At 47.3% G+C, this 26,799-nt stretch overlaps 1 protein-coding gene across 2 annotated transcripts in view; it reads left to right on the plus strand.

Moving 5' to 3' along the window:
* LOC149341062 (uncharacterized) overlaps positions 1–26,799 on the plus strand; it is a 95,018-nt gene that overhangs the window by 39,869 nt on the left and 28,350 nt on the right. The window contains exon 2 of one of the 2 annotated variants that reach the window (XM_089542905.1): positions 1,543–1,670. In XM_089542905.1, the coding sequence (XP_089399031.1) occupies positions 1,595–1,670 (76 nt within the window). In that variant the 5' untranslated portion in view covers positions 1,543–1,594. Of the gene's footprint in view, positions 1–1,542; positions 1,671–12,679; positions 12,807–26,799 lie in introns of those variants that run through there. The other variant, XM_089542906.1, reaches the window with a different exon arrangement.

A 26,799-nucleotide genomic window follows, 5' to 3' on the forward strand; every position in this document is an offset into this window, starting at 1 on the left:
TCCTTTTTTTACTCTTTCATATCCATAAACTTTGCGTTTTGCAAAGCAGTGATGTGCAGACCTCTTGCAACCAAGTGTTGTCAAGCTGGAGGGAACAGTGCACAGGCCAGCTGACATATCAGAGATCGATCACGGTTCTCACGTAGACATTTGAATTAGCGTTTTGGCTGCATGATTGCGATTAGATTAAGCTTAGATCTGTCGTCAAGGACAGCACACAATGAACGTGACACATCACAAAGCTTAGCTACAGAGAGTGAGAGCTTGAGCCTGAGTTATTTCGTAAATGCCTTACATTTTCCATAAAGCCACAGTGCATCGCCAGCAGCGTCCCTGAGCGCTGCGCCGCTAGCGTGCCTATCCATGCATTTGCGAGTGTTCTGTCGCTGCGGCTCTTAGGACGTCATAACGTCAAAACCACGCTTTGAAAAATACATTGTAGATGGCAGGAGGCTTTGGTGTGAATTTAGGCGCGTCTAGTTTTGATTTTAAGGTGTTACGCGAGCGTGGTTCATGGCACTCGGTTATGATAGGAATGTAAATGGGAGTAAACGTTCTTAGTTCAAAGGAATAATTATTTATTCATGACGCCACAAACGATGTACCATGAATAAAGCTTACGGCTGCAGAAAGTAAGGAGGAAAGAATGAACTGTTTCGGACTTTTTGATGCAGCCAAGAAAATCGTCTAAGTATCTTCTTGTTTGTGAACAAGGCCCCCGTTCTGGGAGCCGAAACGTCAATTACAATTTTTCATTTTACTGGTCGGCGTCTGTGTTTTGAAAAAAAAAAAGGATCTTCTTTACCGCAAAGACGAATAAACACAGCCGACCGTCTAGAGCGCCGACCTGCCTTGAGCCTCGGGTAAATCAGACACTTTCAGAGCAAAAGCAACGGCTATAGTCCTATAAACTGAACGCGTGCACCGCTCACGGAACACGGCGTTTGCACTTGTTTCGCGCGTAGCTAGCAGCCGCGCTACACGCCACACATGCACTTCGGCGACAGTTTAGAGTGGATATAGGTGACAGGCACCTCGACTGTTCGCGAACTAGGGTAGACTCCGTGTTTTTCCTTTTTTAAGTGGAAACAAATCGAATGAGATCAATGTACCAAATCCCACTACTCCCCTTCACGCCCCCATACTTGCATCCACTCCTATGTTTCCCTTGAGTGCACGACCACATGTGGAGTACTTTCTAGAGTACTTCCCTCCCCATGTGTTCCTATGGTCGAGGTGCACCGTGACAAGGTTCTCTTTAGCCAAGCGATGAACGAGAACGGCCAGTGATGTGTTTCCGTGTCTGTGTTCTCTCCGCTGTTCGAAAACAGCTGAACTCACTCGCCACGCACCGAGTTCTTTCCTTTTTCTCCCAGACCAAGCTCGGCCGCCTAGACACTGCGTGCGGTCAAAGAACTGCGTATACACGAGTGGAAACCAGCTGGTCGCAACTACGCAGGTCGCACGTGGCCGTCTCCTTGAACGTCTCAGGGAGCCGAGGATTAACGACGCCATTGTGTCTCCTCTTGGTTTGCAATGTAGCGCGGCTGTACGCGGCCACCACAGCAACATCAGCCCCACTTCGCGGACAGTCATGCCCGGCAACTGCTTCGCTGTCACGGAAGGCCGTCGTCCACGGGCGACGCTGTCGGCGCTCGCGCATTACCCAGGTGAGGGCGGCCGAGGTAGCCAGTTTGGCGTTCCGGATCGACTTATACTAATGTGACATAATGAGTAGTACAATGGGAGACAGCAGAATTAGTTAGGGAACAAACTCGAGTTAGTGATATCCTAGATGAAATCAAGAAGAAATGGGCACGGGCTGGGCATGTAACGTTGAGAGGAGAGAGCCATTGGTCCCTTAGGATAACGGGGTAGATTCCGAGAGCAAGCAAACGTAGGAGGGCGCGGCAGAAAGTCAGGCGGACGGATGAGATCAGGAAGTTTGCGGGGATAAGGCGGCCCTCAGCTGGCTCAGGGCAGGGTAAAATGGACGTCGATGGGAGAGGCAGTCCTTTAGCGGTGGACGTAGTGGGGTAATGATGATGGCGAGAGTAATAAAGAACTAAAATAGTACAATATAACAAAGAAATATTCGCCACTGTGAGTCAACGCTCTTTCTGCACAAGTATTTGAATACCTCAGCTGCCTAAATGTCACCGTCCAATTGCCTCAGGCCACAAAACCGCATTCCCGAGAGTAAGCCATGGCGCAATAATTCCTTTCCAAATACCTCTCAGTACTTCATACCTCTTGTATCTCCCTAATGCTCTATTTCGTTACCGCGGCATCTCTCCGCCCATTCGCTCTACTAGCAGAGTCCTTCAGTAACGCTGCTAGTCTTTTCGCACTTTTCCATGTACCCATGAACCGATATACACGTTTTCTACCGCCATGGGTATCTCTTCGCCTTGCATTGTAAGCATCTGGCCAGTGGACCCGTTGAATATCATCAAACCAGACTTAACCGCGCTATAAATAAAGCCTACAGCGTCTCATTCACCTCCACAGGTGTTAACCAGAGTCCGTGAATGTTCCTGGCTATCGGCCAGTGGTACGATATCGACGGCATACATTAATCCCGGTAGTCGCTGCTCTACGACCATCCGTCTAATTTTTACGAGAGATTATACCCTATACTGCTTTCTTGTAGCCTTATTTCCTTTATTATAGTATAAAGAATGAACAGCAGCGGTAGTCGAGGACAACCTTGCTTTAGTCCTTGATGTAACTCAACTTTTGTCACTCTTGTTATCCATCCCCACGCCGTCACAACTGTCTTATCTTGGTAATTTCCTTTAGCAGTTGTATTACCTCATGACTGATGTCTTCATGTTTGAGTATGATCCAGATGAGCTCCCTGTTTACATTGCTTTACGCCCCTATAATGTCCAGGAAGGCTATATACAGATGCCACTTCTCCGTCCTAGGCATTTTTAAACATTGTGTAAGCATACACAGACTATCAGCTAAGCGCCTACCACTTGCGAACCCGTTCTCAAGTTTTCTCTTATCTTATTACTTTATATCCATGTCTGCATTTTAAATTTTACTGCCTGCATTACCAGCCTGCATATCACTGAAGTTGTAACCGGCCTGAAGAATTTTATTTTGTTTTTATGTTATCGAAGTACACAGAGGCGCCACTAAGCGGCGCAAAATAACGCCAACGAGCAGAGGCTCGAGGCTGCTGCCAATGCGCGGTAAGAGGGACCGAAACTTGCACATATGAGAGTAGGCACTCGACAGAGAGACAAACACAACTGGCTAGTAGTCTGACGCATTAAACCGCTATGGTTAAAGGGGCCCAGAAACACAATCTTAGTTAACTGTTTTGCCTGTTGATTGCATACAGTGAGTTATAATGGTGCTATTAGCGTCGGTAATACCGCGTACATTCCGTTTTTTAATATTTTAATGTCTTCCCAAAAACAACTTCATGGCTCTGATGGTGTCGCCACACAGTGGCGGGTTTTTAGCAGCGGATATGACATCACCTGGCGCGAGCTTGATGACCGGACAAACAGTAAATATACTGCAAATTGTGTGAATAAATAGAGACACATTTTGTCACCTGTCTGCGTTTTATATTAGATCAACAAAAACAACTTGCTTGTCTTAGATAAAAGCCCTGCAAAGCAAGTAAAATAAAAATACACCACCAGGGGCGCTCTGGCATGGAAACAACGCTGCCAGTCTCAGCAAGAACGAGTTACAGAGAGCAGGCAACCATGGAGTACAAACTTCCGCGACGTGCTCTGGCTGGCTGTTTTGATTGGTTGCGCCAGGTGCCGTCATTGGGAGAGCGAAATAGGAGTGGGAAGCCCCGCCAAAATCGAGTTGAGGGCAGCGTTTTGTTTGCTTGTATTTTGAAATTTCTTCACTGAGTAACTCCCGTTCCTGTGCATCGATTCCTGTAATTCTTTTTAAGTCGGCATCTGTGTGACATAAAGAACCCACCTGAAGTATAGCCGGTATCCCCCCAAGCAGTGTTTCGCAGCCCCTTTAAGGGAGAAGAGATTTATATCATCTCGAGTTGTATTCACAGTTACGCTCACTCAAAAAATGAACCCGTTTCTAATGAAATGTGTTCACTGCAAGTTGACACATCTATACGGTGTAAATATAAAGGCTTGACTCGAGGAAGAAAGACTGACTCCCAGAGTTTGTTTTTTTTTTCTTAGTAAGGGGCGGTCATGAAGCCTGTCGTATTTTAGAGAGTGCATTTCCTCCGGTCTACGTGCGTAATTCACGCACCGCTACGCATCTTTCTGTGTTCCATCGCCGCCTTCTACATAGACGGACCAGCCAGCGTGGACTGTTGCTTCATTCCTCTTCTTGGCGTCTTGTTTTTATTTCAGTTGGGCCCGTACTGGTCACTTTCCTTCCCTACAGTAACAGCTTCAACTATTTTTGCTCTTCCAGTAAAAATGTTTTGCCTTAGTTCGCAAAACTTGACATGCTGGCGCAAGGCGACCAGGGAGGACTCGTTCAAGAAAAGCGGCGTTTATAATGCGGGGTTGCATACAACGAATACATTTATTAATCCTCCCCTTCTCCGCGATTTTTTTTTTCGTTGTTCCGCACCGTGCGAAAACACACGCCGTTTCAGTGGTATTCGAGCCCCCGCCTTATAGGCGCCAGTCATTTTCTCCAACCGCTTGGCTATCTCTACAATTTGATTTCTTTATTGCCACATATATCATACAATATGTACACAAGAACTGTAAGCCACATTGTGGCTAACTTGCAGAGGCTAAAACTATTTAGTTCACTTTAGGGTTTCAGTGTACGAAAGCCAGTCACGTGCTAAGTTTTCATGTTTGATTATTTCAGATTATTTTGAATCACTTCTTCAAGTTACTATCTTATTGGCAATGTGTAAAAGTCTGTGTGACGCACCTCCATCCTGCACCTCCACATACTATTCAGGCCCAGGTTTGTAACGAGGTCATACGGCGCACCATTCTCGTTTTCACTCTCAGCATTCCAAGAAAACATGCCCAATCGTTTCCCAACGATGCCGGTGATATCTCTAGTTGGTATTTGTGCTTACGTAAACCATTTTCGGCTCAGCGGGCGTTGCACATTTTAAATTTAAAAGTGTTTGCTATATTTCATCATGGTTTACGCGTCCTCCGAGGCGTCTTTTGGGAGCGAAAAGAAAAGAAAGCCCTTGGCATCGCTAAGTTGACGTGCTTTGCATATTAGATAGTACATGGCGCCACAGTGTCCTGCTTTTGTCGCTTCAACAGTGACGACCGCTTACCAAACCACTGGCTGTTCAGAAAACGACCTAATTTTTTTTAAAAAAACTTCTTCACCACATTCTACTATGCCTCATATTCTCTCTAATGTGTCTTCGCATGTAAAAAATACCATCGCATCGGCGAGTTGAAGTCGCAGTTGTTGTTAGATGCCTCCGTAGTGAGCGTAAAAAAGAACAGCCGAAATATGCAGACGATAAAGATTAAAAACGCGAACGCTGTCTTGTAGCTAAAATTTTTAGTTAGCGTTCGAGTTTGCTGTTGTCGTATGGGTCCCTAGAGGTTGCTTATACTTTGCTGTCATGGTGGAGAGAAACGCACAATGTGAAACACGCAATGGGCCGAACAGAAACTCGAAGGCATGTGACAACATATCACCCGCCAAGATCGTACAGAATATGCAAGACACAGGCACTCCCTTACATATTACGAAGTTGTACATAGGTTGTTTTAGGACCTGTCCCTATTCGCCTCTATAGAGAATAAATCGCTAATTGTACCTCAAATAGAGGAGTACCGGAAGGTTCAGCTTTATCTTCATTACTATATCTTTAGATCCCATACCAATGGCGTCAAAATTAGTGGAAAGACCACATGTACTATTAATGATTTACGCAGATGATGTCAAGATAGGGTCCACTCGTAAACACTTGGAGACGCAGAACCTTCATTTATGAGATGGTCTAAATGCATTGGAAGAGTACGTCCGCGAAGCACGGTTAGAACTGTGGCCACAGAAGCCCAGCTACGTTCACGTAAGTAAAAAAGACGGAAGAAGCGATTGACAGCTAATAGAGTCACGCTCAAAAATGGCAACTAGACATTACAAGAAGTGAATGAGCTGAGAGCCCTTGGGCTTGAAATTCATAAGTCTGGCAAAAGAAAACAATGGATCCGCAGGACAAAGAAGGCAGCAGCGACTACGTTACATTTGATCAAATGCATATACCATCTAGGAGAGGAGAAACCCGCACTGTAAAGACCAGACATCTCGTATGTTAAGTACTTCAACCTCGGGTGCTATACCAGGCTCAGTTTCATCGATGGACGGCCCGACAGTGGGTGGCGCTGGAAACAATAAATAGGAGCGCAGTGCGCACCCTCATGGAAAGAGAGATATTTCTTTATTTATTTGTTTATTACGACATGTTTGAACACTCGGCGGCGCAGGAAGCTTTACCTGTGCACGAAGTGTCGTTTGGAGTTGATGTGGATCACTTGGCCGCTATCGTAGTCGACGGCACCAAAGAGAAGTGCAGCTAAACGGCGAACAAAAGTTTGTGAGAATGCTCGCAGTCTCTGCATGGCAAAAAAACACGGTGCAGTGTGCAGTAGGGTAATCTAGGCGTACCATGGACTAGAGAGCGATTCTTTTATTTCGTGGACGCGCACGTGAACTCCACTAGCCCCTTTCCACGTTTCTCTCTCTTTTCAAAAAATAACAATGTCGTTTCGTGACATTATAGGCACTATAGTGACATCCCGTCTCGGCTACCTCGTCGATTTCTTCTTCTTCAATCGCATTCTTCCGTCTTGAAATACATCTCTCCTCGTTTTCCGCTTAAGTTGCCCGCGCCCCTCTCTAAAAAGTATGACAGCTGTTTTGAGATCGGTGCGGTCGTGGACGGCGGATTGCTGACCACCATCGTAATGGTAATTCTGAACGCGGAGTTTTTTTTTTTCTCACGTAAGCATCAATGAGGTTTCAGGCGACACACCCACTCTTGCGCACCCGAACCATATGCTACGTTCAAGCACGATCGTTCGTCTTCATGCCAGAAATAAGCCGCAGATTCAGATTTTTTTTTATTTCATCTAGCCGCGAGAGAACAGGCGTTCAATCAAAATGACACAAATTATAGCGGTGTGCGCTTGGTAGAGACTCCGAAACCCCGTTGAGCCCTTTCGAGGGAAAACCCAGTTTCGAACACACGAGTCTTCAAAGGTGGTTGGTGGTAAAGTGCTCTCATCGTTGGTTGTTTTCACTGATAAAAAGAAAAAACAAAAACTTGCAAGTACCGTGTCCTTCTGGCTCGAAAAAAAAAAAGTGTAGTTAGTTCCGGCAGCAGCATTACACTGAGTACTGCGGCGAGCAAGCCAAATGTACACGAGCTTGCGAAGTCAAAATTTCACAGGTCAATTACATCACAAATTGTTTCTTCTTCAGAACAAGGTGTTAGTATTGAAAGATAGTGTTAACTTCCAGGGTACCTTTTAAGACAGATAGTGCCGTACACTACACTGAGCCCAAGAATGCTACTTTGCTCTTCCTATTAAATAAAATTAGAATGAAGCTAGTAGCGAAGTCAACGTACGCCAAAAATAGGCGTAGCTGTTGCTCCCGTAGGTAACGAGTCCATTACGAAGTGTTGACTGTATGAGCTCACACTACCAACAAACACATGCTGGCTTGCTGCCGCAGTGCTCGTTGACGGTCAAAGTTTTTTGACATTGCTTTAAGAAACTCTGCGCATCTTTGGGTAGGAGAAGAGTCGCCAAAGCAAGTTTCTCTCTTTTTGTGTGCAGTGCCTACTGAAAAAAGCATGTGCGAAAGTATTAATAATTCTTATTGCAACCTTTCCACCCATTTCAACGAATTTTTTTGTCTTCAACATAAACGGAAGATTCTGATGAGCTCAAACTTCCGAATTTTCATTTAGTTCTCCAATCCTATTGAGCAAAATTGACGCGTGCCAGGTCATGTAGTTCTAAAGCAGTAAACTGTGAACAAAGTTCGCACAAAACTTAAAAAAAAAAACACTAAATAAATAGCCTATTGCATAGTAAAACAATTCTTTCCTTCAGAACTACGGTACTTAATGACTTTGTTTAATTACCTCCTGCTTGGTGCGATTAGGTTAAACAGAGCAGCAGCAGGTCGTTTCAGTGGGTTCTTTAGTTACGTTTGTTGCAAGTGATACATTAGTGACTGAGACGCAGTAGCTTGAGAAGGGGGGGAGGGGGGACGCGACTCAAGAACCATTTCTTGGTCTTTTCCGTGTTCTTTCTCGCGCAGCGTTTTTTTTTTTTTTGCTTTATATTTCTTACGCCTCGGCCTGCCCTCGCATCTGTCCATTCGACGCAGTACTCGAAGCAGAGCGCGTCACTGAGACAGATTGTGGAGCCACGGGAATGCCGAGGCGCTCTTCTGCCTTTCGACCGGCCCTCTCGACAGACGGGCGAAGGGCGAAGCTTGTATATACGCCCGATAGAACGGCTCGTAACGCGGTCCGCTTACATTACAAGCGGCATCGGACATATGACAAAGTGAACGATGATGTCCGGTGCTTGCTTTCAACGAATGCGCTATTTGACGACGTCGGAGGCCAAGGGTAAGGGCTCTCAGGCTCTTTTTTTACGTCGTCCTAGAGATGGAAAGCGCTTGCCGGAAGTCGTCAAAATGGTGCTCTGCGGAAATGGCCTTTTTGTATTAGGATAAGTAGAACATCTCTATGGCTCAGTGCAAATGTCGGAGCTCAGAAGTTGGGGATTTCGTTGTGCAGTCATGGACAAAATATTTTATTCAAGTTTTCTTAGGGAGCATAGAGAACGCATGCCCATCCATGCTTGCAAGTTTTTCGGTGACCTCGTTTGCCTTACCGCGCAGGAGTAGCTTTAATGCGCACATTATAAGCCCCATGGGCCCAAAATGTGTCGACAATCATAAAACTCGCGCATTTTCTGGAGGAAATTGACGTCACAAGACAGGAAGTGACGCAACTTCCGGCAAAAACATCAACAGCTGCTAATGATGTCGCATTGCCAATACACGATATAATTATCTGTCAGTGAATTTTATATTTTCCTCAAACGCGCATCATAAACTTCTGTCCACAAGCATACACGGCTCGAGATATATCTGGCGGTGAAAACCATCGCTACTGCTCTTGTATCTCTTCGAACAAGTATACTATTTTATGTCATGTGAGCTTCTTACGAAGGTCGCGCTTTCTGTTATCGAATAGATGTGATTATAGGTAATAAAGAGATGAAATAAGCAATACTATATGTAATGTGACGGCATGAGCGATTTTAAAAGTGCAACATGCTGTCTTTCCCCATTAGAATTGAACTGCGTCAAGAGAGCGAAAAAGCAAGTGCGTGCATGAGTAAGCGATCGAGCATATGAATTAATTAATGAACAAGAGCGTAAAGGAGGGCTTGACTGAGCGGAGTTTTTAGTGATGGAGTAAGATAGCGAGTTAGCGCTCGAATGAGCGGGCAAGCAGGTGAGGGAATGTATGAGTGAGCAAGTGAGTGGGTGAACAAGTGAGCGAACGAGAGAACAAGTAAGCAAGAAAAGATTGCAAGTCTTTTTTACGTGTTGATCTCGACTAGTAAATACCGATTCATGCAGAACACGTAACGTGGTGAACATACAACCGGTGGCAATCTAGCGCAACAATGAGAAGGCAAAGAAAAAAAAAGACGCGGCCCGAGGCAGTGGAGAGTCAGGTTCGAAGGTTAGATTAGGGAATTTGCTGTAAAATAGGGATTACGTTTCTCTCAGGACAGTGCTAACTTAGGCCGTTCGAAGAGGTCCTTGTTCTGTAGAAGACGAAACCTGTCTCATGACGATTATTGTGATGATAATGATGAAGACGATAGTTATGAGTGAGCGCTGGCGTTTCGTTTCTCTGAGCCCGACGCGAACGCGTCGGCCAGCGGCGCCTCCACCCCGGCCGCCAACTGCGTCGCGCTGTCCCGCTCGTCAGCGGGGCCTCGACACTGCGCCGCCACCGAAACTGCGGCGGCCCTGTTGCGCCCAGCAAGACTCGATCGAACAGCACGCGGCGCGTTGCTCTTGGGCGTTTGTCTTTCTTCTCTCACACAAGAAAGGCGGCTGCTTGTCGTGGGTGCCACAGAGCAACAACGCTCTCTCTCCCTCTGTTTCTGGACCTCTGCAGAGTGAACTGATGACTCACAAGCCCATGACCTTTGTTTTCTTCTTCTTTCTCGTTCGCTCTTCGTCGGACACTGAACGGAGCTTTCCGCTCGGTGAAAACGAGAGAATAAATTTTCTTCCTATATTTTCTGCCTAAACCTTTCACCTGAGATTAGTTGCTACCCAACTGGTATTCATATTACACGCATCGAAGAGGCGGAATATGGCTTACGGTTGCAGTATTTGGGTTATTAGAGATTTTATAGAGAGCCAGTCCGTTGACGAGTTTGGTCGCAGGAGGTTGGGAGGGAGGGATGGATGGCTGGGTAGTCTGGAAAGTGAGCTGTCTACAGAAAGCCTCTCCCAGGCAGTGCTCTAGAGAGGATCAGGGTGGCTGTTTGGGCGAGCTGGTTGCTGATAATGAAAAACTGTATCGCTCAAGACAAGAACGCAACGAAGACGACAACGCATGCGCTATGTTGTCGAGCATGTGTTGTCGTCTTCGTTGTGTCCTTGTCTCGAGCGCTACAGTTTTCACCTCTAGAGAGGAACACAGTTAACGAACTGCGCGACAGACTGGCGCAAAAGCCGATTCCGTATAACGGTCAGCAGTCGTCAGAGAGTGGCGTCATCCTCTCGGGAAAGGGAGGACAAAAAAGTGGCAAGAGTGAAGACGGCCTTCACGACGCAGATGCGCAAAGTAGCGCGTAGTGGTTCCATGCGCCGCTGTGCTGCGCGAGAACAGGGCAAGGGAACTATTCCGCTGCCGTCCCACGAGTACCTTCGCCCTTTTCAAGAACAATTAATGTCACAGACTAGGCAAATTTTTCACGGACTTTCTTTACCCCCGCTAAACACCAAGCTTTTGCTGACCGGCCTATGAAGAAACAGAAAATCTTGTTATTTTATTGGCCTGAACCGACTGATTTTTAGCAGGCGGAGAGATTTTGCAAAGCTTGTATTTCGCCAGTGCGTTTCAGCGATTGCTTCCTGTCATGACTAGAGTTTCACCACGTTGATTTATGGGAGTAGCCTACGCTTCTACGCTGACATCGCATGGCAATTTTACGTGAGGAAACTGTCATTAGTGTACATGGCAACATGGTGAACAGATATTGTGATGTTCATCAATCCCACCATAAAACTGTCTATTTTATAGAAATAAATTATTAATTCATTCATTCTCATTTGCTGCCCTGACTGATTGAATTCAGCTCCATGATCTGAAGAGGGCATGATGGTCGCAATGATGGCGATCGCACACAGAAAGAAAAGGAACGTCGGGCTTATGAACGTCTTGTGTCCATAAGTGCCTCAGATATCGATGCTGGTTGCCCTTCACGCAAAGGAGTCAGCGTGGTTTCACGCGTTCGTGGTAATCACGTTTTCGGCAGCAATGTTTCTTCGTCAAGTGCATACGTAGCCATTTCGAGGTAGTCCGAACCTTTCTTTTCTCCGCCAAGGCGAACGCGCTTCCACGAACTCTTGATTCGCACTGCCATTATGTTTGACCACGCGAAGCCTATCACCCAAAGTGCGAAACCACTGCGCCTAACCAGACAGGCTTTTAATTTTCTTTCTTCAGTTGCGACTTGAGCTCTGAGACAGCAACAGGCCTAATCATGTCCGACATTCTTGGACAAAAATTTTGAATATTGGAGAACTGTAAGAAACTGGTATAGAAATATTGAAGGCAATGGCCTATTTTTCCGATATGTAACACAACATTTCTTTTGTAGTGTTTCCATCGCTCGCATCGAGCAGTCAGGTTTGCCTTATAAAACTAACGGGGAACGCTTTTGACGATAGCAAAATCGTTGATAGCAAAAAAAAAAAAAAAATGCAAGCCTGCCGGTGGGAGATCTGCGATATTGATTGCTACTATAAAATCTTACAATATATGAAAAAATTGCGCTCATAAACATTTTCGCGTTCAAAAATGCTTTTGACCAGAGTTGTTGGGTACGTAAATATTGAGACCCCGGCAGCTCGCCAATTCGAGAAAAACATACATCGCACACACTTTCGCTTTCAGAGCTTGTTTACAAGTTCCCATTGGGTTCTGCGACCGTAGGGAAGGTCATAAACGACCGAAAACAAGGTTATGGCCATTGATGAACACTCCACCGTCTCGGAAGTATCGAACGCGTGACCATTCCAAAGTGTATCCGCTTTCGAGAATTTCCTCCCTTTTTTCTCGGCGGCGTAATGAATGTCGTCCCAAGACAACGGATGTAGATGGGTAGATGGCGAGTGGAAGCGGGCATGACAGTATACGAAAGGGACTAGGAGAGGAGGGTAAAAAAGGAGAATGGGAGAGAGGGAGGAGAGAGGAAGGGAGACTGGATGGGAAAGGGAGCAACTGTCGTCGCAATTTCTCAAGAGTGCGTGGGAGCGCGCGCGCGGCGCGTCGGAGTCGACGGCATCGGCTCTGGCTCCCGGACGGGACGAACGTGGGGTCGGGAAGAGGGGAGCACGCCGGAGGCTCGAGCTTCGAGTGGCGCAGTGGGTCAGGAGGGAGGGCTCCCGTGACGTCAGCGGGTCACGTGTCGGGCTCGCGGGCGGGCCGTCCCGTCGCCGATATAAGGAGGGCCTCCGCGGGAAGTTTTCCCCACGTCGATCCTCGGACGGGACGCTTGACTGGACGACAATGGGTGAGTCTATCCTCCTGCGCCGGGTGTCGGTGCCTTTTTCCCGCTGCTGGTGATCCGGGATCCCATCGGGAAATTCTAGTCTGTCTGTGCGAGCTCGAAAGGTTTCCATAGGGAAAACAGTCCGCGGCAAAGGGGGATGAATGAGATGGTAACGGCTGGAGGGTAACTGATAAGGAGCTGGCGGAGTGAAAAGAGACGAACCTCGCTCTGGCGGAAATTCAGGTATTCTCGGGGGCATACTTATTGAAAGAAAACAATAATAAAAAGAATAGGCGTTCGTCTTTCGTTTCGAGTGCGCCATCGAAGACCGCCTCGGTGAACCATGAACGTGGTCTGTCGGCGGAATTGGTGCTCGTGCGCTGGCGACGCTGGCTGCTTTTCAAAGAAGGCGAAATTTCATGCTCTGAGGATTCTCCAATAGCTAAGCTCGACGCTGATTTGAAGGCTTCCCCGAACGCGACAAGTTGCGCTGCTTTACTTTTCGTGGCGTATGAAAGAAGGCTGTGCTGACGCCACCTGCGAATGTGTGATATAGTCACGCTGAAGGGAGCAATCGTTTTACCGGTGGCACCCTTCGACCGCATGCATGCACCGTTGAGTATGACGATGACCTCGGTTTAATCGCGGCTTACCAAAATTAGAGTCGATGTACTTGCGCTGCAGGTAATAAAGTATGGCAGGCTTACGTACATAAAAAGTGCAGGCAAGCTAGCGCAACAAGTACTGCCCAGGAGGTCTTTGGTATTAAGTGTCCGTCACTCTGTCGCACTTCGCGGCACACGAACGGGTGGAGACTTGCAGTAACCGTCTGGGCGAAAACCACTTCTATTTAGCGAATGATAATACTGGTAACGTGGACCCTAGTTTGGGGCTGTTAAGTCGGATTCGCGCGTGGTTATGGCATGTCGCAAAACTAAAAAAAAAAAAAAACAGGTCAATTACCTTAACACTTCCATTACTTCTTCTCGCATCCTATCGACTGACGTATTTTTGGTCTCTGAGAGTGACCCACTGTTTCGAATGTGGGCCCAACGTGATCACTCTACGCATGGCCGCAAGCTAATAACAAGGTAAGTAGGGCGCGAAAAGCAGGCACGACGAATGAAGAAGTCTTCTCTTAATGGACCACTTTCCCGCTTGTTTGCTGCTCCTGTGCCACTTTTCTCATCTCTTCCTTTGTGCTTCCGTATTTCGGGTCTGTCACCTACTTTCATCTTTAAGACTTGAACTTTCCATGCGGTAAATAAGAAGTGCTAGGTAATAATTTTAACCAGTAAGCAACGTGGCCCAGAGATGGCCATACTTCTTGGAGATGTACCCAAGAAGAGGACTCCAGACGTGTGAGAGTATTTTTGGCGCCCTCTCATTCGGCATTCACCGGTCACACTTTAAATGTGTAGCTATGCCAATGGCATGAAAATGTTAATTTCAAGCTTCCCGCATTTGCCAGACCTTCCAAGTTTTTTGCAAACCTTTACCGATGTCCCTAAAAAGTTTACAACATATATATTCGTCCAGTACTCACCTGTAGGGCCAGCAACTGCCGGCTAACGAATTAACTGAAAAAAATAAGATGAGGAGCACGCAGTGGGTAATGTAAACAAAATCACAGGTGTACTCAACTCAATCAAGAGCCGTTATTTGGCTGCTTTCTTTAAATGCACACTTGCTTTCAGCTTCTCAGTGTGAGTGTGGCCTCACTGCGGTCATGGCAGTCCAGGAGGATGTTCGCTTGACAGCACGCCGCTCTTGCCGTCACAGACTAACTTCGCGAGCCTATACCTAAAGCGCGTAGGTAATATCAAGAAATTTGCACGAGCAGGGTTGGCCGCAGCTGGCTGGAGAAAGGGCTGACTCACTCCTGTCCTGGAGTGTATTTAAATTGACTGGTGATGTTGAAAGCGACAATGCATTTATTCCTTAGGAAAATTTGCACGACAAAGAGAAAATTTCAGGGCCCGTGCTGTTTCGGATCAAACGCAGCAGCCGTGAGCTAGCGAACGTTGGCGTAGCATGCAAGATGCATTATCGCTCACCAGGTTGGTCCGATAGTATTGTGTCCCTATTTTACGCCCGGCCAGATGGTTCTCTTTGTTGGCTCTTCACCTCTCGTTTCTGAGGCCGTGGGAGGCAGAAAACACCACTGCGTCTGCTGATGTTGCACTTTAATACATATTTTACGTTTATTTATTCTTTTTAGTACAAAAACGCATGAAGTAAAATGTGATGGCCGAATAGTTGGCCACAAATTGTTCACAGGTGATCGCCGAAGTGGAGAGCGCGAAATCCAGGGGCGCTGCTTACAACCAAGGCAACTGCGCTTCACTAAAATGTAATAACGGATGGACGAACTTGTATACGTCAAAGACTACTCAGCTTTACTCCTTGTCTCGCGGCGCGTTGGAGCCGCCAGTGCGTGCAGAACGATAGTTCTTGTAAACATTCTCTTCGACGCCAGAAGGAATTCGCGACGAGCTGACCCGCTTGTTCTGACGTGAACGATACGCGTTGGCGAGTCAGATGAACATTTTTCCTCCAATCATGTTGTCTTCCACCTCTTCCTTTCTTCGTTACACCGTGTTCGATATGGGCCGAAATAAATCGATTAACATGGGTGCGCATTCCTGGCTCTTGCAACCTTGCAACTTCGCCTGGCTCAGCGGTGTAGCACTCGGAGAACGCAGTCACGCTGCGCCGTAGCAGTTGTCTTCGTAAACTACAAACTGTAAGAGTCAAATAGCTCCGGGTTTTTGAGAGATTCGAACAAGGCAAGATGAGTTTCCATTCTTCTATTAATAATTTATCACAATGGGCACCACCCGGAAGTGCGGAGGAGCTAGCGCATGTAGCACCATATGGGTACAAAATATCGCAAGCGTCTCCGTCTACCCTTTACGGCAACATCGTGAAGACCGCTTAATCAAAAGCAAATATAGAAAAAGAAGGGACGAACTTGTTATTTAGAGAGAAACTTATTACCAAACTTCCCAGAGTTAGACCCCGCCCTATTCCCAGCCCATCCACTTCTCGCCAAGTCCCGCCCCTTCCTTCAAATTACGCTGCATACGCCCACTAGGGGCGTCTTGTGCCGGAACAAAGCAATCGGAGTAAAGCGCGAGCGCCTTCATTGGTGGGTGAAGTCATGACGCAAGCTGACCCATGTCCGACTGCAGCGGTAACCATGGCAACGGAGCTCGTCAGCGTGACGTGATGGAAACCCGCCGCTACGCCTCAACGAAGAATATCGCCATGTTGATATCGTCATCATTACTGGAATCAAGTTCGTGGCTAATTTCAAGCTGACCACTGAGCGAAGTACGGCAGGCATTTGGGTACCTATGCTGTCTAAGGCGGCAACACACGGCATGCAGTCCTCTCTGATGGCAGCCCTTTCAGCATTTTTCTCTTCACAGGCATCCGACTTTTAACCATTGACGACAGCGTAACATTCCGACGACTCGAACGGCACCACCATCGACAAACACTCATCGTTTATCGACTTCAACAGCGACCTGGCACTTTGCCCTTACATGTAGCATGCCTTTCGTGCCTCTTTGAAACAATCTGTCTCAGCTACAAACACAGAATGCTTGACCTTTTGTGCGCCATTCAGGAACGCTTGCGCCAGAATTTCTTGGCCGAGTACTAGCAAAAGGAGGGAGGCGAAGGCTCTGGCCTCATAAATACCCAAACTGAAATGAAACGTCCTCATGCGTCCACACGACTGAAACTCTACATTCGCGCAGAGGCTCGGCCGAACTTGCCGACACGGTTTTTCTCAAGCATGACTCAAGGCCATGCTTTCCCTCGAGGGCAGAAATGCGTCAGAACGCATTTCGAAACTTGATCGTCGCGCCATACAATGCCACGAGTTCCTTTTTGATAGCTGTAGGCATCACTTCTAAACGCAGCATCTCTATCCCTCTCTTTCAGGCAGCCTAGTTTTGAAGAACCATGTTTCGTCATCCTGCGACAGTCCCGCTTCGCTGAGCGTTTTTGGGCGACGCACTGCATTTGCATCTTGAGGCCATATATACACCCTCCATCTATTACTGCTGACGTTGCGACGCGACTGTCTTTTCTCCCCTGCGGCACCACTCGTTAACGGTCAGCACTTTCGTGGTTGCTCTCAAGCGCTATCCACATCTTTATTTTAATTATTCCCTCTGTCTTCATTCGGACGCTTCAAATCGTCCTTTGCTTCCTGTATCTTTTTGGGTGCCCTGATGAATGCTGCCACAGCTTGGCCGCGGATTAGTGCTTACTCCCCATGGAGAGCAAACGAGCCATCACGATCTTCCGCTTAGAAGTTCCCTCGTTTCCTATGCCCTTCGCATCTTCAGCAAGCAAGTTTTTATCGCGCAGGAACAGTTGCCTCTTTGTCATTTCTGTTCTTCCTGTCACCCATCGCCTGGCAAGTATTGCATGACGGGTACATCTCTCGAATATTTTAGTTATAACACGGGATCGTCGACCAGACGGTTGTGTCACATAAACACAACAGCCGAGCGGACGACGCTGCAACTGGCAAGCTATGTATGCGCGTGCGCGTGCTGTCATCCGTTTCGCCACTGCGATCCGGCATGGGACGTTAAACGACCGTCTGGTCGACGCTCCCGTGATATCATAGAGTTTCTTACTATTACCTGGAGGGAAAGCTGGCGGCGCTGCACTTCAGCTACCATGGACGCTCAAAGCATCATAGGCCGATGAGCTACTTGGTGCGGGACAGTCGTACTTTTTCGGGAACACGGAGTGTCACTACTAAGATGTTTTATTCTAAAAATGCTGTTCGTGTGTGCGCAGACGACTTTGGCGCGAACGCAATGTGCAAAAGCCCTACTAGCGAAACCACAATCGCACATGTCGCCAATAAAAGGCTTCTATTTTCCAAAATGCCATTAAAAAACCTCTTCAAGTGTTTAAGTAACACCATTTTTTTAAAACCAAATTTCCTTTTAAAAGTGCGCCTGTTAAGCCCGAAATATTAGTTTTTGTACTGTCCAATACTTGGCCAATAGGAGAGCTAGCCATCTCTTATTTTGGGCAAACTTTGCATTTACATGCATTTCTGCTCATTCGTTGCAATCATTAGACAGGATGTTGAATGTTAGGGCATCCTTTATTATCGAACAGCATTTATTTTTGCATTTTTGCAGTCGGTAGCTCACCGGCCCATGATGCTTTGAGCGTCCATGGTGGTTGAAGTGGTCATGAGGGGGCTCCATGCAAACTCCCGTAGACGGGGACCCAGCTTTCTCTCTAGGTAATAGTAAGAAACTGTATGCGTGATATCACTAATAAACTGGAGAGCTGCACATCACTAACGCTGGTGCGGTGCGAAGCGATCTTGGAATGCGACATATGACGTGACGGTGGCTCCATCGTGCGTTATTTCGTTGCGTCCGCCCGACTTTAAGGCGCCCTGTTTAATAGCCAACGATCAGGCTGCAGTTTCTTTTCCTCTCTGTCGAAACTTGCACCCGTCGCACCCCCCCCCCCCCCCCCCCCTAATCTTTCCTGGCTCCCATCGGCCAGCTTATATGCATGAGATTTCTGCGTCCTCTCTGCCATTTGCTTTAAATTCTGTTTGAATATACGCTCATGATGAGCGTCCTCCCTCCCGTTCTTTCAGAGGCAGGAAACCGGACAAATGGGCAGTTTATTTCCCGCAACGGAGAAGAAGCTACCCTATTTGCGCAATGTGTTCCTTTCTTTGTCGCAGTAACGGGGGACGATGCGCATATCCCCAGAGAAATTTTTAAAGTCTAGCGATGTACCGTAAGTCTTGCGTTCTTACGCCTGTCAGGACCGAGTTCTGCAAACAGCTGCTCCTGCAGCGGGTAGTGACAACGCCTGGCTAGCACCATTGAGTGCGCTTGCGTTTACCTAATTATTCAGAGGCGCTTTCAACGAAGATGCGTGTTTGAATCGCTCATGCCTCACAAAGCAACGCTGTCGTGCGTTTCGCTACCAGAACAATATGCATCCGTGGGTGGCGCACCAAGTTCGCAGACGACACAGAGAGGTTACTTTCACATTCTGACAAGCGAGACGGAAGGACAAACGCCACGACAAAGCTTGCTGCTCGGTCACAGCCGGTAGCCGATGTCGGACGGGACGGGACCAGGAAGCGGAAGGGCTCAGCAAAGTTGCTTTCTAGAGAAGCAAGACGCCCTGCAGCCGTAGCTACAGCCGTATACCAAATAGGTTGCGTCAGACATCTACTGCGTTGCGTGATCATTTCTTACTTATTACACGATTGGCCCTTGAGGCCGAACTTCCGAGCGCTCATTCACCCGGCGGTGGTCGATTGTCATCCCTTCAAAGCGAGGTGCTGAGACAAGAGGCTTTTGTTGTGTATCGAAGCAATAAGGCACATCCGAAAAGGAAAGGCGCGTTTTTCTTGTCACGTCTGTGATGACGTTGTAGAAATTTAGGAAGCGGTGTCGAACACGTCAGCACAGAAGGACTACGTCTTCCTGAACGTTACATCGCAAGTCAAAGGCGACGCCACAGGTTTGCTCCGTGCCAATGGGATGTAAGATCGTCAGGTTCGAATCGAGTGAACAAAATGCACACCACATGCGAGAAAGCCGACTAGCTTCTTTCGTGTGTGCATCCTCACGGGCGCATCATAATCCTACATTTGGCCGCACTATATAAGTTGTAGATAACTTGTGACTGGAAATCGGCCACCAAGCATAGAGGCTTCATAATACGTTCGTTTGTTGGCCCAAGTTCTGTCCCGACCAAGACAAGCTATATCGTTGTTAAGCTTGAACTTAATTAACTGCAAGTGTATACGGTCACGCCATCGCGAGTAGGCTATTTACACTATTTACGCATTCTATTTACACTCGCCACTTAGCATGACAAGGCAGCCTGTAGCCCGTTGCTGGCATCATTCTTAGATATATATTTGTAATGAGCGCGGTGATAGTTGTAGCGTCGCAAGCTACAACTATCACCGCGCTCATTACAAATATATATCTAAGAATGATAGATGTGTTCGCAACGTGACTGTTCTCGACGACGGAGTAGGCCATCGCGAGTAGGCTATTTACACTATTTACGCATTCTATTTACACTCGCCACTTAGCATGACAAGGCAGCCTGTAGCCCGTTGCTGGCATCATTCTTAGATATATATTTGTAATGAGCGCGGTGATAGCTGTAGCGTCGCAAGCTCTGGCCTTGTCCAGCTACTGGTTCGCTGTACAAAAGTTAAAAAATCTTTCATCGCATGAATTTTTGTGGCAAGCGCGAGCGGCGATCTGCTTCACTATAAGTATGATCTCGACGTGCTGAACGGAAGTCCTGCTCGACTGACTCTACCAACCCTGCCCATTTAACGTCATAGCTACTTGAACTGGGTCATGCACTATTAGTCAAGATATATTTATTTTGGGTTTTTAACAGCACACAGACAAAATACAAGTCGAAATAGTAACCAGCGGCATCTGCGAGCAATATGACAGCCTATTCCACTGATTCGCACTTAAATAAGTCGTAAAGATGTGTTCGCCACGTGACTGTTCTCGACGACGGAGTTCTCTCTACGGACATCAAGCATCAGGCTCGAAGACCAAGCGGTGGTGAGGGCTCCAGTGCCTTTTCAGCAGCCTATCCCGATTCTCTGTAAATGTGTACACGCGCTGCAGCCAACGGTGCAGTCAGCGGTGCAGCCTGAGAAATTTTTTTTACATTGATTTGATTGAGGTGGGGGGGAGGCTATTGGGCTTTACCACATTGGGCGGATTTAAGTTGTCTGACGGCAGAATGAGTCACTGAAGCGCCAACGCAATAATTTGGTTCGACGTCCTTTTCTCAAGCATTTCAGCCCAGAAGAGCCGAGCACCAGGCCGGTGCCCGTAGTAAACAGGTCGGTACTCGGCGGCACTGGGAATCGACTCCAGCACCTGCCGAATGCAAACGTGATGCTCTACCACATCGCTAGCGACTTAAATTTCAGCAAAGAAACCGAATATAGTCCAGACAGCAGACGAGAGCCTTGGGGCAATCGGATTGAGAAATTGGGAAGCTTTCGGCCAAGAGCTTTCATCCCTCACCACCAGGGGAACGGAGGCAGCCCACTCTCGAAATCGCGGCGTGGTCCTTGCCCACAAGGGGAGGCAAAAAAAAAGGGGGCACTCGGAAACAGCCGCAAAACCGCAACCGGGAATACAAGAAAGAAAAAAGGAACTTCAGCAGCTGGACTCAATTGAGGACGTCGTGTAGGGAAGTAGGCTAATGACCAACTTCGTTTCAAATCAGCGACAGTTTGTCTGGAGAGCGCCGGCTCCGACTCTTACGTTTTCTAGAGCAGCGTCTGGGGCAGCCAGCTTTCGGCCTGCAGCTGCCGAAATTTCGCTTTGCGATTGGCCGACAGTATGATGTCATATTATTGCAGACGAGGACGCAATATGCAAAGCAACCACGAGAGCACAACTCCAGAGCCGAAACTGTCTAAATATTCATCTCTTGACGCATTTATTACAGCCTTTGTTTTCCACTTGATTCGTGTCTTACTCGTGTCGAGCTCTGTTTCCGTTCTCAAGGAGCCGCAACTTGTTTTACAAATGAGGCGCATAAATGATGCCTCAATGACTTTCGAGGAGAGTATGGCGGAGACAGATGACGAATCCCAATCGCTCACTGGAAGCAGGCACTGCATACGAAGTTCTGTGACTGTTCTCCGTAAGCCTGGCGCCACCCGACTTCGTCTCGATAGAAAGCGAGCGCTCTCCGAGGTCGTGACGGGTGAGCCGTGAGGCGGCGTCTCTCCCCGGCATTATTAGTTCGTTCAAAGGAAAAAAAATGAAACGAAACGTCTTGCTTCGCGGTTTGAAAGCGTAATCCGGAAAGAAGCTTATCAGAACCCAGCGAAGAATGGCACTGGGAAACGACGACGGAAGGAACGCAGAGTGCGGTAAGCTGCTTTTACGGCTGTATGCTTGCCTTTCTTGTATCTTCCTTAACGCTATGGAGAATAACGCAAACGAACTCTATAGATGGGCTACGTACACTGCGCCGCTATGTGAACAGTAATGAAGCAAGAGCAACGCATCGCTTCTGGTCATTCTTGCCGGCGCTTTTGCAAGGTGTCTCTACGGCATTGCTCACATTTGCCCTAAGCTTTTGAGAAGGATGCCTGCGATGTTGGTGACAGTAGAAAAGGAGGTTATGAAAAAAGGAAAGGCGCGGTAACGTCGTCATGGCCACTATCAGTGGTCCAGCTTGCATTCATTTGTGTTCAGTGGTTTATTACATTCGGATACATTTCGATAGGCCGTCTGTTCTGAAAGCGTGTATGTATAGCAACTTCATTGGTTACCAGGGAGCCATAAAAGGCGCTGGAGGACGACCCTTTCTAAGCAGATTACTTATACCATAAAGACAAAAGAGGAAAAGCAGACGTTTTGGAGACTCCCATATGTAAGCTAGAGAAGCAGCACGGTCACAGAAGCCAAACCTAAATTGATTCGGAGTAGGGACAGTAGCGAAGATTCTATAAGATGAACATGAGGAAAGAGAAAATTTGAGGCTTAAAAAAAATCGTAATAATCTTTTCCACTGACACTACACGTGCAAGTTCGACCTTGTTTTTAATGTCCGCAACTTTTCACGAAGCGAGAATCGCCTAGAAAACTTGCCATACCTTTAGCGGCATGTTTGTAGCAAATTTGCATTCGTTTATTCATTGGGAAATGGGTAATTCAAAGAGGTAAGTACCGCATCGTTCCATATTAACTTCCTGCTTGCGCTGCAAAAACTCCCCGCTTCCCGCCAAGCAGCTTCAACAATTTCCTTCCGAACTTTGCTAATTGCGCTTCACCGCGTACTGTCTTTTGTTCTCGTCTAGGGCCCTGAGTTTAGTCCGCCTTACTCGGCTCGCCACTCTTTTTTTCTCAGCTCTTTTCTTTTCCTGTTTAGAGGCGCTTTGTACATATGCTAGTTTTCTATGCATCAATGTCCATATTCTTTGTACAGCAGCTTTGTAGAGCAAGCCTTTTACAAATATATCGCTCTCTGGTGCGCTCCAAGTTGGACTACGGGTGCATAGTATATGGTTCGGCAAGAGCATCCTACTTAAAAAGACTAGACCCCATTCATAATCTTGGTCTGCGCCTATCATCTGGAGCATACAGAACATCACCAGTAGTTAGCCTTTACGTTGAAACTAATGAAGCCGCTCTTGAGGATCGAAGAATTGCCCTTACATGCTCATATGTCTTAAAAATCCGTTCTCTTCCGAAACATCTCTACCATCCAGTTGTCACCAAGTGCCCATCTAAAAGATTATTCATCAACAAACCACATTCTATCAGACCATTACTACTGCGCTTTGAAGATAAATGCGAAGAGCTAACAGTACTAGATGCCCTACCGAATATTGCACAAAGGAATGAATATTTACCACCATGGTACAGCCTGCCTTCAGTATGTGACCTCACAATGACACATTTAGATAAAAAGCAAACGCCAAATGAGTACATATTACAGGAATTCTTTGCACTACAAGGAAAGTATGACACCTACATTGAATTTTATACCGATGGCTCAAAAACAGAAAGTCACGTTGGAAGTGCAGTAATCCAAGGAAAAAATAAACAGATAATGCGACTACCAGAATGCGCATCGGTTTTTACTGCTGAGTGTTATGCCATCTTTGTAGCTGTAGAAAAAATAGTAAGAGAGAATATCAAAAATAGCATCATTTACACTGATTCCCTGAGTATGCTTAAAGCACTGCACTCCAGAAATGCAGCTGAACCTATAATAGGAAACATAATACATAACATAGTTAAAATCACAAAACAAAAGCATAACATTAAATTCTGCTGGGTTCCTAGCCATGTTGAAATTGTAGGTAATGAGAAAGCAGATGTATGCGCTACACAAGCCCGGAATGGCCAAATAAAGCAAGTGAACATACCGCACAGGGATTGTTTAAAGTTTATATACAGTAAACTCAAAAATAAATGGCAGGCTGCATGGCAAGAGCACGTAAACAACAAACTACATTCTGTGAAGCCAATTTTAGGGGAATGGCAATCATGTAGGCATCAAGAACGTTTTACCGAAGTTATTTTATGTCGGCTCCGCATTGGACACACCCACCTCACGCACAGCTTTCTGCTAACCAAACAAAACAAACCTCTCTGTGAAATGTGTGGTGCCGAACTCACAGTGAACCACATTTTAATTTCATGTGTCAAACTAGAAGAACTAAGAAAGAAATATTTTACAACCTTTTATATGGAAAGACTCCCATTACACCCCATGTTACTTTTAGGCGATCATGCACTGGTTGACGTCTCATGTATTTTTAGGTTTCTCAAGGAAGCCAGCGTTTTAAACAAACTCTAAGTATAAAAAGCTTCACCTTTAACAAAAACTCCAACCTTGTGTTTGGCGCATCATAGCCTCAATTGCTTTTGCGCCATTAAAATCAATATAACTAACTAACAGCAGACGCAGCTTTTTGTAGAGTACGTAGGCTAAATGCAAGTCACCTCAAGTTACTGAGAATTGGTTGACCGACGTGACAGAAGCGAGTGGAAGCTTCTGCACATTTACTTTAGTGAACTTTCGATTAATCAATAAACGGGTCAATGAATAAGTGACAGCATTTTGTTCGCTACAAAATTCAATATCTCCCAGGAACCGAATCCGCTGAAACGCTTGTTATAACTGTTTGAACGGTCAATGAAATAACAACATACAGATGCTGTTATAGCGGGACAATCTTTAGGGCCAAGCAACCCTGAGCTACCATGTGTCACGTGTTGGCGGCTTCCCCGCCAGTCTGTACCCTGCTACCAGCAATAAAGGACGTAACATATAATTGGCGACGAGGTAAAAATGGCAACTGCGCTGGGCACGATTGGGGAATTCGTTCCAACAGAGGCGACGTCTTGGCCCTTGTATTTGGAGCGCCTCGAATTTTTCTTTCAAGCAAACGACATCGACGGTAACGAGAAGAAGCGAGCAACGCTCTGCAGCGTTTGCGGCCCAGCAACGTATGCCATCGTTCGCTCCCTTTGTTCTCCGGATGCGCCGTCGGCCGTGGCCTACGATGAGATCGTCAGGCGTCTCTCAAACCACTTCTCGCCGCGACCGTCGGTGACAGTACAGCGTTTCAAGTTTGGCACACGTCAACAGCAGCCCGGTGAGTCAATTGCCGACTACATCGCAGAATTGCGACGTCTCTCGGAACACTGCGATTTCGGTGCGTCGCTCGATGACATGTTGCGCGACCGGCTAGTGTGCGGGGTGCGAAGCGAGACCCTTCAGCGTCGGTTGCTGGCGGAGCCGGAGCTTACGTTTGCGACAGCTCGGGAGAAAGCCATTGCAATGGAATCTGCGCAGCGACAGACCGAGCAAATTCGCGGCAGTGCCGCATCGTGTGAAGTTGGCAGCGTGAGCGGGCAGCGTTTCGACCCGTGTGTTGCGAAGGTCTCTGCGCCAGTGACAGCCAAGGAGGGTACCCATAAGCAGGCTGGTTCGCCTGGAAGCACAAGCGTATGTTTCCGCTGCAAGGGTGCGCATTCGCCAAGCAGTTGCCCATTCATGAATATGCAGTGCCACTTCTGCAAGCAACGAGGGCACATAGTGAGAGCATGCAGGAGGAAGGCGGCAGCTCGCGCTTCGGCTGAACCCAACTCTCAGAACAAAAAACGGGCCAGTGGAGGCCGTCACAAGAATGCTGCGTCGGACGTTTACGACGTGTTCGTGCTGTCTGGTGAAGAGCCAGCCGTGAGAGTGGAAGTGCGCGTCAACGGAAGTCCCCTAGAGATGGAGGTGGACTCTGGTGCAGTGTGTTCAGTCATCAACGACCGGACTATGCAGAAGCTGCGAATATCGAAAAGGGCGTTGCGCCCAAGTACTCTTCGTCTCCGAGCTTACAATAACAAGGAACTACGAGTGTTGGGTGAACTGACCGTGAAGGTGGAATTCAAGGGGCAGGAACATCGCCTGCGATTGGTGGTGGTTAAGGGTGCTAGTATCGGACTTCTCGGTCGGGACTGGTTCAAGTCTTTGGGAATAAGTCTGAGTGGTGTTCACAGGGTGTACGAGCCGAGTCGAACTGGCAGTAGGGGAACAACAGCCTTGCTCAAGAAGTATTCTTCAGTCTTTGAGCCTGGACTTGGGACAAGTAAAGGGCCTCCTGTACGCATAGAGGTGAACCCGGCAGCTCCGCCGCGATTTCTGAAGCCACGACAAGTACCGTTTGCATTGAGACCGAAGGTGGACGAAGCACTGGACAAGTTAGTGAGCCAAGGCATTTTCCAGCCTGTGCGGCACTCGAAGTGGGCAACACCTGTCGTTCCAGTTGTCAAAAAAGATGGATCGATAAGGATATGTGGGGACTACAAGAGCACAGTCAATCGTGTAGTGCAGTGGGAGACGTATCCCCTGCCGACACCGGAGCAGCTGTTTGCCAGGCTGGCAGGTTGCTCGAAGTTTTCAAGGCTAGACCTCGGACAGGCGTATCAACAGAAGACTGTTGATGAAGAAACAGCTGACTTGTTGACGGTTACAACACATCGGGGACTGTTCCGCGTAACCCGTCTTCAATTTGGCGTGGCAGTGGCAGTGGCTATCTTTCAGAGGTACATGGAAGAACTGTTGCATGGAATTGATGGTGTTCTTGTGTTCTTGGATGACATCTTGATCGGTGGAAAGGATGAGGTGCAGCACAATGCTCGTTTACAAGAAGTGCTCAAAAGAATTCATGAAGACGGTCTGCGACTAAAGTTTGACAAATGTCAATTTGGTGTTGAGGAAGTGTGTTACTTGGGATTCCGTGTGAACTCTGCAGGTGTGCAGCCGACAGAAGACAAGGTGCGTGCTATTCACAAGGCCCCAGAGCCGACATGCAAAAAGGAACTTCAAGCCTTTTTAGGAGCTCTGAACTTTTACAACAAGTTTCTTAAAGGAGCAGCTCATGCCTTGGAGCCACTGTACCGGCTGTTGGACAAGGGTC

The sequence above is a fragment of the Amblyomma mixtum genome, chromosome 5 (assembly GCF_055824585.1).
Source record: "Amblyomma mixtum isolate Tamu chromosome 5, ASM5582458v1, whole genome shotgun sequence".
Lineage (NCBI taxonomy): Eukaryota > Metazoa > Arthropoda > Arachnida > Ixodida > Ixodidae > Amblyomma > Amblyomma mixtum.